General features: G+C 48.8%; 1 protein-coding gene across 2 annotated transcripts in view; it reads right to left on the reverse strand.

The window, feature by feature from the left end:
• The window catches only part of wdtc1 (WD and tetratricopeptide repeats 1), a 56,452-nt gene extending 46,377 nt beyond the window's left edge, over window positions 1-10,075 (reverse strand). The window contains exons 1-4 of one of the 2 annotated variants that reach the window (XM_070899033.1): window positions 9,950-10,075; window positions 1,241-1,434; window positions 624-707; window positions 29-75 (exon numbers count right to left, since the gene is read on the reverse strand). In XM_070899033.1, the coding sequence (XP_070755134.1) occupies window positions 29-75; window positions 624-707; window positions 1,241-1,288 (179 nt within the window). In that variant the 5' untranslated portion in view covers window positions 1,289-1,434; window positions 9,950-10,075. Of the gene's footprint in view, window positions 1-28; window positions 76-623; window positions 708-1,240; window positions 1,435-9,804; window positions 9,894-9,949 lie in introns of those variants that run through there. The other variant, XM_070899034.1, reaches the window with a different exon arrangement.
• Between the last annotated feature and the right edge of the window lie 1,957 nt (window positions 10,076-12,032).

A 12,032-nucleotide genomic window follows, 5' to 3' on the forward strand; every position in this document is an offset into this window, starting at 1 on the left:
AGGGGATGGAGTAGAGAAAGATACTTACTCGCCCTTCTCATTCCATTCCAGACAGTTCACACAGCCAGAGTGACCCTGTGGGGCAGAAAGAGAGAACAGGAATATGATTCAAATGTTAAACAGATACCCACAGCCGAAAAACACACCTCACAACACAAATCACTTACTGGGAGTCTATGATCAACTGAAGCTAGCTTTGCACACCTTAAAGCAGAGAAGGTTAAGGGGAGATTTAATAGAGGTGTTCAAAATTATGAGGGGCTTTGATAGGATAGGGAGAGACTGTTTCCAGTGGCAGGAGGGTTGGTAATCAAATGAATCAGAAAGGAATTGAAGAGAATTTTTTTTGAATGCAGCGTGTTGTGATCTGGAATGCACTGCCTAAAAAGGTGGTAGAAGCAAATTCAATAGTAACTTTCAAATAGAATTAGATAAATACTTGAAAGGGGAAAATCTGCAGGTTACATGCTGTAACATTATATGAACTTCACACACCACTCACTCAAACGCCCATATTTAAGTGGGGCGGGGGTTGTCTGTCTTGATGAGAGAGGTGTTTGGCTGCCTGTGTTTCGGCAAGGGGGGGGGGGGGGGGGGGAGAAAGAGGGGTTCAGACATCTCACCTCCAGTTCGCATTCCAGACCCAGCCGCTTGATGAACGGATCAATGACATGGTATCGGCGCTCAAACTGCAGAGTATTCCTCTCCTGCAGACATAGGGAGCAGCGTGAGAGAGGGACAAACCAAGGCTCATCAAACCACTCCCACACAACGGACTTGCTCCACCACCGCCACCAGACCAGCTGCCCCCACGACTCCCGCGCACGCCAGCCCCACCGCAGCCTCACTGCCTCACGCGTCGCCAGTTCTAATCCAACCCCGCCCTGCACCCGCTCCATCACTGCCAGCCCTCCAACCGCACCCCCCCCCACTCCTTCAACTACCTCCCCGCGCTAGCCCCTCCAGCACACCCCCCCCCTTTCAGCCCCTCAAACTCCTGCCCCCCGCCAGCTCCTCCCTCGTCCAATAGCCCCTCAAACCTCCCCCCCCATACTTAGCACTATCCGACAAACCCCCTTCTGGACCAGCTTCTCACCCCCCCGCCCCCCCCCCCGCGTCTCCCCCCCCTCCCCGCGTCCCCCCTGTCCCCCCCCTCACACTGGACCAACCCCCACCCTGCTGGACCTCCTTCCCCCTTGCCAGTATATGCCTGGAAGGAGACTGGGAAGATATTTGGTACCTTTATCTGCCGCTGGATGATGTCCCTGGTTATATTAAGCGGCTCCATGGTTCTCAGGGTAGAAGCTCACAGGATGAACAGTCTCTGTTGCCTCTCACCGTACTGTAGCTCACCACTAGGCTTCACACAGAGAGCAGAGATACAGAAATAGCCCACACTTAATCCTGGCAAGGAACAGCGCACAACACAGGAATCTGAAAAACAGACAGCAGAGAACCCGAAATCACACAACTCTGGGATCAGTGGGGAACAGCACCCACCGGTGATATAGCTTGCATTTATATAGTATTTTTACCGTTATAAAATGTCCCAAGACGCTTCACAGCAGCGTTATCAAACAAAATTTGGCAACGAACCAGATAAGGAGCCATTAGGACATGTGACAAAGCAGTGGTTTTAAGGAGTGTCTTAAAGGAGGAGAGGGGGTAAAGAGACATAGAGGTTTAGGGAGGGGATTTCAGAGCTTAGGGCGAAGCAAAGGAAGTGGGGGATGCACAAGAGAGAAGAATTGGGAGAGTGCAGAGATCTAAGAGGGTTGTAGGGCTGGAAAAGGTTTATGAAGACAGGGAGTGGCGAGGCCTTAGAGAGATTTGAACTCGAGGATGAGAATATTAAAACTAAGTCCGGCTGGGAGCCAATGTAGGTCAGCGAGCACAGGGGTGATGGGTGAGCAGGACTTAGTGCAAGTTAGAATGCGTGCAGCAGAGCTTTGGATGAGCTGAAGTTTAAAGAGGGTGCAGGTTGGAAACCAGACAGGAGCGCACTGGAATAGTCAAGTCTGGAGATAACCGAGGCATGAGATTTTCAGCAGCAGATGAGCAGATGCAGGGGAGGAGATGGGCGATGTTACATGAAGTGGAAGTATACAGTCTTGGTAACGGGCCGGATATGGGGTCAGAAGCTCATCTCAGGGTCAAGTAGGATGCTGAGGTTGCAAACAGTCTGGTTAAGCCTCAGACAGTTGCCAGGGAGGAGGATGGAGTTGGTGGCTAGGGAACAGAGTTTGTAGCGGAGATCGAAGACAATGGTTTCAGTCTTCCCGTATTTAGTTGGGAGGAAATTTCTGCTCATCCAGGACCGGATGTCAGACAAACTGCGTGATTTATCAGAGGCAGTGGAGGTGAAGTACAGCTGGGTGTCGTCAGCGTATATGTGCAACTTGGGTTGTGTTTTCGGGTGGTGTCGCTGAGGGGCAGCTTAAGATAAGTAGGAGGAGACAAAGGATCGATCCTTAGGGGACTCCAGGACAATGGTGCGGGAACGGGAAAAGCAGCTTATGCAAAGCATCACCAAGAGTGGCTCAGTAGCACCACTACTGATCAAGCCCTGAAGGACATAGCTACCTGAGTGGGCCTACGGCAGGTGACGAGAGAACCAACACAAGGGAAAAACCTACTTGACCTCATTCTCACGAATCTACCTGCCCATGACAGTATTGGCAGGAGTGACCACCGCACAGCTCTTGTAGAGACGAAGATCCGACTTCACACTGGGGACACTCTCCATCTTGTGCGCCACTACTATCGTGCTAAATAGGATATTCAGAACAGATCTAACAGCTCAAAACTAGCCATCCAGAGGCGCTGTGGGCCATCAGCGGCAGTAGAATTGTATTCCACCACAATCTGTAACCCCATGGCCTGGCATATCCCTCACTCGACCATTACCATCAAGCCAAGGGAGCAACCCTGGTTCAATGAGCAGTGTAGAAGAGCATGCCAGGAGCAGCATCAGGCATACCTAAAAATAAAGTGCCAACCTTGTGAAGTTACAGCGGAAACACACTATAGCTAGAGCTAAGCAAACCCACAACCAATGGATCAGATCAAAGCTCTGCAGTCTTGCACATTCCAGTCATGAATGGTGGTGGACAATTAAACTAACGGGAGGAGGAGGCTCCACGAACATCCCCATCCTAAATGATGGCAGAGCACAGCACGCAAGCGTTTGCAGGCATCTTCAGCCGGAAGTGCAGTCAATGCCATCCTCCTGAGGTCACCACCATCATAGAAGCCAATCTTCAGCCAATTCTGATTCACTCCACGCGATATCAAGAAACAGCTGAGTGCACTGGATACAACAATGCCAACGTGCCCCCGACAACATCTCAGCTGTCGTGCTGAAGACTTGTGTTCCAGAACTAGCCACGCCTCTAGCCAAGCTGTTCTAATACAGCTACAACACTGGCATCTACCCAACAATGTAGACAACTGTCCACAAAAAGCAGGACAAGTCCAACACAGCCAATTAGCGCCCCATCAGTTTACTCTCAAACTCAATCAGTGCTGAGGGAATGCTGCACCGTTGGAGGTGCCGTCTTTCGGATGAAACGTTAAACCAAGGTCCCACCTGCTCCCTCAGGTGGACGTAAAAGATCCCATGGTACTATTTCGAAGAAGAGCAGGGGAGTTATTCCCGGTGTCCTGGCCAAAATTTATCCCTCAATCAACATCACAAAAATAGATGATCTGGTCATTATCACATTGCTGTTTGTGGGAGCTTGCTGTGTGCAAGTTGGCTGCCGCAATTTCCACATTACAACAGTGACTACACTCCAAAAGTACTTCATTGGCTGTAAAGCGCTTTGAGGCATCCGTGAAAAGCTCTATACAAATGCAAGTCTTTCTTTTTTTCTTTATTTTCTCTAGAGTTTAGAAGAATGAGAGGTGATCCAATTGAAACATATGAAATTCTTACAGGGCTTGAAAGGGTAGATGTAGGGAGGATGTTTCCCCTGGCTGTGGAGTCTAGAACCAAGGGTCACTGTCTCAGAATAAGGGGTTGGCCATTTAGGATTGAGATTAGGAGACATTTCTTCACTCAGAGGGTGGTTTATCTTTGGAATTCTCTACTGCAGCGGGCTGTGGATGCTCAGTCACTGAGGCTATTCAAGACAGAGATCAATAGATTTTTGAATATTAAGGGAATCAAGGGATATGGGGATAGTGCAGGAAAGTGGAGTTGAGGTAGAAGATCAGCCAGGATCTTATTGAATGGCAGAGCAGGCTCGAAGGGCCAAATGGCCTGCTCCTAATTCTTATGTTCCTATGTTCTTATGGCTGAAAGGGTTCCGCAGGGCAGTGTCCTTGGCCCAAACATCTTCAGTTGCATCATCAATGAACTTCCCTCCACAATAAGGTCAGAAGTGGGGATGTTCGCTGATGATTGCACAATGTTCAGTTCCATTCACACCTCCTCAGATAATGAAGCGGTCCGTGCAGAGTAGCAATGGGAAACATTTAAAATGGTGTTCAACAGAGTGCAGGAACAATATATTCCGCTAAAAGGAAAAAAACAAACTCAACACTAATGAGACTCCATGGATGAATAAAGCCATAAGGGAACAATTGAGGATAAGGAAAGAGGTGTACATTAAGTACTTAGACAGCAGGGGAGTGCATGATAAGGGAGAATATGAAAAGATTAGGAGAGGAGTCAAAAAAACAATTAAGAATGCAAAGAGGAACTATGAAATTAAATTATCAAGGAACATAAAACAAAATATTAAAATATTGTACAATCACATCAATAAAAAAAGGTTGGGATGGGAATAGGGGCGTTAAGGGAAAGACAGGATAATACCACAGGTAACAATAAAGAGATGGCAGAAATATTAAATAATTATTTTGCTTCAGTATTTACCAAGGAGCTGGAACAGGTGGACATGACATTGGATGATGAGATTAATAATGAGATAAGTACATTTAAAATAAAGAGAGGTGATATATTAAATAAACTAATCAAACTCAGGTTAAAACCCCTGGTCCAGATGGATTGCATCCACGCATTTTAAAAGATCTAGGGAAGAGATAGCAGAGGCCTTACTACACATATTTAATAATTCATTAGAAAAAGGTGTAGTGCCAGAGGACTGGTGGATAGCTAACGTAATACCTATATTCAAGAAAAGAAATAGAACATATCCAAGGAATTATAGACCAGTCAGATTAATATCAGTGGTAGGAAAAATAATGGTATCCCGATTAAAGGAGAAAATAAAAGAACATCTGGAAAACAAAAAGTATAATAACAAATAGTCAGCATGGATTTCAAAAGGGAAAGTCTTGCTTGATCAACCTCACTGAATTTTTTGAAGAGGTAACAGAGTCGACAATGTGAATGCAGTAGATGTAACATCTAGATTTTCAAAAGGCCTTCAATAAGATATCTCATAATAGACTGATGAACAAAGTCAGAGAATGCAGAGTCAGGGGACAAGTAGGAGAATGGTTAGCTAGCTGGCTTCAAGACACAGAGAGCAGGGGTAAAAGATAGCTATTCACAGTGGCAGAAGGTGGGTAGTGGTGTTCCACAAGGATCAGTGCTGGAATCACTGTTCACAATTTATATTAACGATTTAGACTTTGGAATCAAAAACACAATTTCTAAATTTGCGGATGACACCAAATTGGGGGCGAGTCAATACTGAGAAGAACTGCAACAAATTACAGGAGAACATTAATAAACTTGCAGAATGGGCATATAATTGGCAAAGGAAGTTCAACATAGATAAATGTGAGGTATTACATTTTGGTAGGAAGAATAGGGAGGTCATTTATTACTTGGAGGGTGAGAATCTGGGTGGGATAGAGGAACAAAGGGCTCTTGGTGGACAAATACACCAATCGCTAAAAGTTATGACACAGGTTTGCAAGGCCATAAAAAAAGCAAACTAAGGTGGAGGGTTTATTTATAGAGGTATAGAATTGAAAAGGAGGGAAGTTATGCTAAACCTGTATCGAACCTTGGTTAGACCACACTTAAGAGTACTGCATGCAGTTCTGGTCATATTATAAAAAGGATATAGAGGTGCTTGAGAGGGTGCAGAGTAGATTTACAAAGATGATTCCAGAAATGCGACGGTATACATATCAGGAAAGGATGAACAGGCTGGGTCTCAGTTCTCTTGAAAAAGGGTGAAGGGTCACCTAACAGAGGTCTTTACAATTATGAAAGGTTTTGATAGAGTGGACACAGAGCGAATGTTTCCACTTGTGGGCAACAGCATAATTAGAGGCCATCAATATAAGATAGTCACAAAGAAATCCAATAGGAAATTCAGAAGAAACTTCTTTACCCAAAGTGTGACGAGAATGTGGGACTCACCACAGGGAGTGGTTGAAGCGAATAGTATAGGTGCATTTAAGAGGAGGCTAGACAAGCATATGAGGGAGAAGGAAAGAGAGGGTTACGTGGATAGATTTCATCATAGGCAGTTCCTCGAAATAGAGGAAGACTTGCTTCCACTCAAAGTGAGTTCTCAGGTGACTATACATTCCAGGCATTGAGAGACCCGAGGAAAAGAGTGTTCGAAGACCATGGCCTCAAATCTGCCACCAAGCTCATGGTCTACAGAGCTGTAGTAATACCCACCCTCCTGTATGGCTCAGAGACATGGGCCATGTCATCATCATCATAGCCAGTCCCTCGGAATCGAGGAAGACTTGCTTCCACTCTTAGAATGAGTCCTTAGATGGCTGAACAGTCCAATGCGGGAGCCACAGTCCCTGCCACAGGTGGGACAGACAGTCGTTGAGGGTAAGGGAGGATGGAACAGGTTTGCCGCACGTTCCTTCCGCAGCCTGCACTTGTCTTTCGCACGCACTCGCTGACGAGTCAAGGCGCTTAGCACCCTCCCGGATGCACCTCCTCCACCTAGGGCGGTCTTCGGCCAAGGACTCCCAGGAGTCGGTGGGGATGCTGCACTTTACCAGGGAGCTTTGACGGTGTCCTTGTAACGTTTCCTCTGTCCACCTTTGGCTCGTTTGCCATGAAGGAGTACAGCGCTTCTTTCGGGAGTCTCGTGTCTGGCATGCGAACATGGACCATGTACAATAGACAACTCAAGTCGCTGGAGAAATACCACCAACGATGTCTCCGTAAGCTCCTGCAAATCCCCTGGGAGGACAGACACACCAACATTAACGTCCTCGACCAGGCCAACATCCCCAGCATTGAAGCACTGACCACACTTGATCAGCTCCGCTGGGCAGGCCACATTGTTCGCATGCCAGACACGAGACTCCCAAAGTTAGCGTTCTACTCGAAACTCCTTCATGGCAAACAGCCAAAGGTGGGCAGAGGAAACGTTACAAGGACACCCTCAAAGCTTCCCTGATAAAGTGCAACATCCCCATTGACACCAGGGAGTCCCTGGCCAAAGTCCGCCCTAAGTGGAGGAAGCGCATCCGGATGGGCGCTGAGCACCTCGAGTCTCATCACTGAGAGCACGCAGAAATCAAGCGCAGGCAGCGGAAAGAGCGTGTGGCAAACCAATCCCACCCACCCTTTCCTTCAACAACTATCTGTCCCACCTGTGACAGAGACTGTGGTTCTCGTATTGGACTGTTCAGCCACCTAAGGACTCATTTTTAAAGTGGAAGCAATCTTCCTCAATTCTGAGGGATTGCCGATGATGATGATGATGATGTACAGTTCAATACGGGAATTGCTGTCTCTGTCAGAGGTGGGACAGACAGTGGTTTAAGGAAAGGGTGGGTGGGTGGGGAATCTGGTTAGCTGAGAGCGCTTGCTTTGGGAGTCTCATGTCGGGCATGCGGACAATGTGGCCTGCTCAACGGAGCTGGTCGAGTGTGGTCAATGCTTCAATGCTGGGGATGTTGGCCTGAGCGAGAACACTGACGTTGGTGCGTCTATCTTTCCAGTGGATTTGCAGGATCTTGCGGAGGCAGCGCTGGTGGTACTTCTCCAGCGCATTGAGGTGTCGACTGTCCATGCCTCAGCCATCTGGAGGGCGGGTATCACCCGCGGATAGATTAAGTGAGGAATGACGGAAGGAGGCTCGAGTGGAGCATAAATGCCGGCATGGACTGGTTGGGTTGAATGGCCCATTTCAGTGCTGTATATCCTATGTAATGTAATCCTATGTATGTAATGTGCCTGCATGCAGCAAGACCTGGACAACATTCAGACTTGGACTAATAAGTAGCAAGTATCATTCCCATCACACAAGTGCCTGGCAATGACCATCAACAAAAGACAGACGAGTCACCTCCCCTTGACAGTCATTGGATTACCATCGCCGAATCCCCCATCAACATTGCCCAGAAACTTAACTACACCAGCCACATAAATACTGTCGCTACAAGAGCAAGTCAGAGGCTGAGTATTTTGCGGCAAATGTCTAACCTCCTGACTCCCCAAAGCCTTTCCACCATCTACATGTGTTGGAATACTCTCCACTTGCCTGGATGAGTACAGCTTCAACAACACTCAAGAAGCTCGACACTCATCGTTTGATTAGTACCCCATCCACCACCTTAAACATTCACTCCCTCCATCACCGGCGGTCCGTGGTTGCAGTGCGCACCATCTGTAAGATGTACTGCAACAACTCGCAAAGGCTTCTTCGACAGCATCTCCCAAACCCTTGACCTTTCCCACCTACAAGGACAAGGGCAGCAGGCGCATGGAAACACCATCATCTTCAAGCTTCCCACCATCCTGACTGGGAGATATATATCATTGCTGGGTCAAAATGCTGGAGCTCCTGCCCTAAATGCACTGTGGCAGTCCCATCACCTCACGGACTGCAGCGATTCAAGGCGACGGCTCACCAGCACCTACTCGAGGGCAATTAGGATGGGCAATAAATGCTGGCCTTGCCAGCGACCCCCACATCCCAGGAACAAATTTTTAAAAAGATGATTCACTGGCTATGGCAAGATATATAGGAATATACCCAGCCGAGGGCAGTCCCACCCAATTGGACAACAGAGACGTAGGAAAAACGCATCAAAGGTTGCAGACAGGTCAATGCAGATGAGGAGGGATAGTCACTGACACATAGGATGCCATTTGTGACTCTGATGACGGCTGTTACAGTGCTATGGCTAGAGCGGAAATCTGATTGGAGGGATTCAAAAAGAGTTGTGGGAAAAATAGGCACGGAATTGATAAGTAACAGGAATGACACAGGGATGGGGAGGGGGGTGGGGGAACGACAGAGGGATGGGGAGAGGAGGGAACAACGACACGGGATTTGGGGGGTGGGGGGAAGAAGACGACGACGACGACAGGGACGGGGGGAGAACGACACAAGGACCGGGGGGGGGGGGGGGGGGAAGAACGACACAAGGACCAGGGGGGGGGGGAAAGAACGACACAAGGACAGGGGGATGGGGGGACGACACAGGGACGGGGGGGGGGGGGGACGGGACGACGACACAGGGACGGGACGAGACGACGACACGGGGGGAGGGGGGGATTGACAGACAGGGGGGTGGGGGGCGATTGACAGACATGGAGGGGCGGGGTTTGCGTTGACAGGTGGGGGGGGGAGAGAAGGGGATTGACAGACGGGGGATGGGAGGGGATTGACAGATGGGGGAGGGGATTGGATTGACGGACGTGGAGGGGGGGATTACGGGGAGGGGGGAGGGGATTGACAGACCGGGGGGAGGGGAAGGTATTGACAGACGCGGGGGAGGGGATTGACAGACGGGGAGTGGGATTGACAGAGGGGTGGGGGGGGATTGAGAGGGGTGGGGTGGGGAGGGGATTGACAGAGGGGTGGGCGGGGATGACACACGGGGTGCTGTTACCGAGGGACGGTTAATTTTCCTGCTCCTCCGCCAGCCGCCTCCGTTGGGCCCCGGGCCGCCGCTCGCAATGTCCAAGGGCCGGAGTCCGATGCGTGGACGCGGCCTGGGACCCTGCTAAGACTGCCAGGTGTCTGACAGCTCCTACCTGCTGCCTCCATGTAGCCGCCGAATGCGCGGTCCACTCGCTCAGGCCGTTCCCGGTCCCGGCTCCGCTAGGCCCCTACCGCGCACACAAACTGCGTCACTGCGCTTGCCCCGCCCCCGCGCTGACTGACAGCGTCTCTGACCAATCACCAATGGGCTCCGCCCCACTCATCATTCTCCGACCAATTACAGCGGCTAATGCAGGGGGCCGGCTTATATAATGTGGGCGAGGGCATTCTGGGAAATGAAGTTTGGATCAGTGGAAACCATGGAAACCGGGAATAGATCCAAGGGAGACTGGAACTGAATCCCAGAATTATATCCCGGGAGACTTTAACTGGATCCCAGGGTGACTGGAATTGGTTCCCCGGAGTGGATCCCATGGAGATTAGAACAGGATCCCAGGACTAGATCCCAAGGAGACTGAAAATGGATCCCAGTTCTGGATCTGCATCCCAGGATTGGATCGCGGGGGCTGAGAATCCCAGGACTGGATACTGGGAAGACTGTAATTGGATCCGAGGACTGGATCTCGGAGTGAGTGGAACTGGAATCCAAGTGGACTGGAACTAAATTCGAGGACTGGCTCCTTGGGACACTGGAACAAGATCCCGGGAGACTGGAGCCGGATTCCAGGATTGGATTCCAGGGAGACAGGAACTGGATTAATTTTGTCCTTGACAAATGATCTCTAGTAGTTCTCCCAGCACTGACGTTAAACTGACTGGCCTGTAGTTACCAGGTTTGTCCCACTCCCCTTTTTTGTACAGGGCTGTTAGATTTGTAATCCTGCAGTCTTCTGGCACCACTCCCATATCCAAGGAGGATTGAAAGATTGTGGTCAGAGCTTCTTCTATCTCCACACTAAATTCCCTCAGCAACCTAGGATGCATCCCATCTGGACTGCGTGACTTGTTAACTTTGAGTGATGCCAACCTATTTAGCACCTATCTATTATTATCCTAGCCAATATCTCTGCTCCTTCCTCCTCTACTGGGACATTAACTTTATCCTCTTTTGTGAAGACAGATGCAAAGTACTCATTCAGTACCTCAGTCATGCAATCTGTCTCCACAAGAAGGTTTCCGTTTTTGTCCCTAATCGGCTCCAGCATTCCTTTTACTATCCTTTACTTTTCATAGATTTATAAAAGATTTTGGGTACCCTTTTATGTTACTCGGTAGACTTTTCTCATACAATCTCCCTGCCCTACATGTATCCTTTTTCATTTCCCACTGCAATCTCTGTATTCTGCTGTATTCTGTATGTGACATGTGAATGGCAGAGCAGCCTCAAAGGGCTGAATGGCCTACTCCTGCTCCTATTTCTTATGTTCTTAGAAACTTAATTTTTCTGATTTGTTTTAACCTCTATATCCTTTGTCATCCAGGGAGCTCCAGCTGTAGATCATAGAATCATAGAAATTTACAGCACGGAAGGAGGCCATTCGGCTCATCATGTCTATGCCGGCCGACAAAGAACTATCCAGCCTAATCCCACTTTCCAGCTCTTGGTCCGTAGCCCTGAAGGTTATGGCGCTTCAAGTGCACATCCAAGTACTTTTTATATGCAATGAGGCTTTCTGCCTTGTTGCGTATGCAATAACTGTTAGACTGAGTGCTGTTTAACTCCAAGAGGTATGACCTTAGCTCTGCTTTATTAAGGCCCAAAGTGACTAATATACAAAATGGCTGGCCTTTTATACTTGGGCTGCACACATGTGCATGCAGCCCAATGGCCTCCAACAGTGACGCCATCTAGTGGCCAGTGATGCCGTATCTTTCCTCACAGGAATATGCTTCTTTGGTACTAGAACTGTCTCCACCTTGAAGGCTTGCCATTGCCTATTTACTGTTTTAAGAACATAAGAAATAGGAGCAGGAGTAGGCCATTTGGCCCCTTGAGCTTGCTCTGCCATTCAATAAGATCATGGCTGATCTGACCATGGACTCAGCTCCACTTCCCTGCCTGCTCCCCATAACTCTTTACTCCCTTATTGCTCAAAAATCTGTCTATCTCCTCCTTTAAATATATTCAATGACCCAGCCTCCTTAGCTCTCTGGGGCAGAGAATTCTATAGATTT

The sequence above is a fragment of the Pristiophorus japonicus genome, chromosome 14 (genome assembly GCF_044704955.1).
Source record: "Pristiophorus japonicus isolate sPriJap1 chromosome 14, sPriJap1.hap1, whole genome shotgun sequence".
Taxonomy (NCBI): domain Eukaryota; kingdom Metazoa; phylum Chordata; class Chondrichthyes; family Pristiophoridae; genus Pristiophorus; species Pristiophorus japonicus.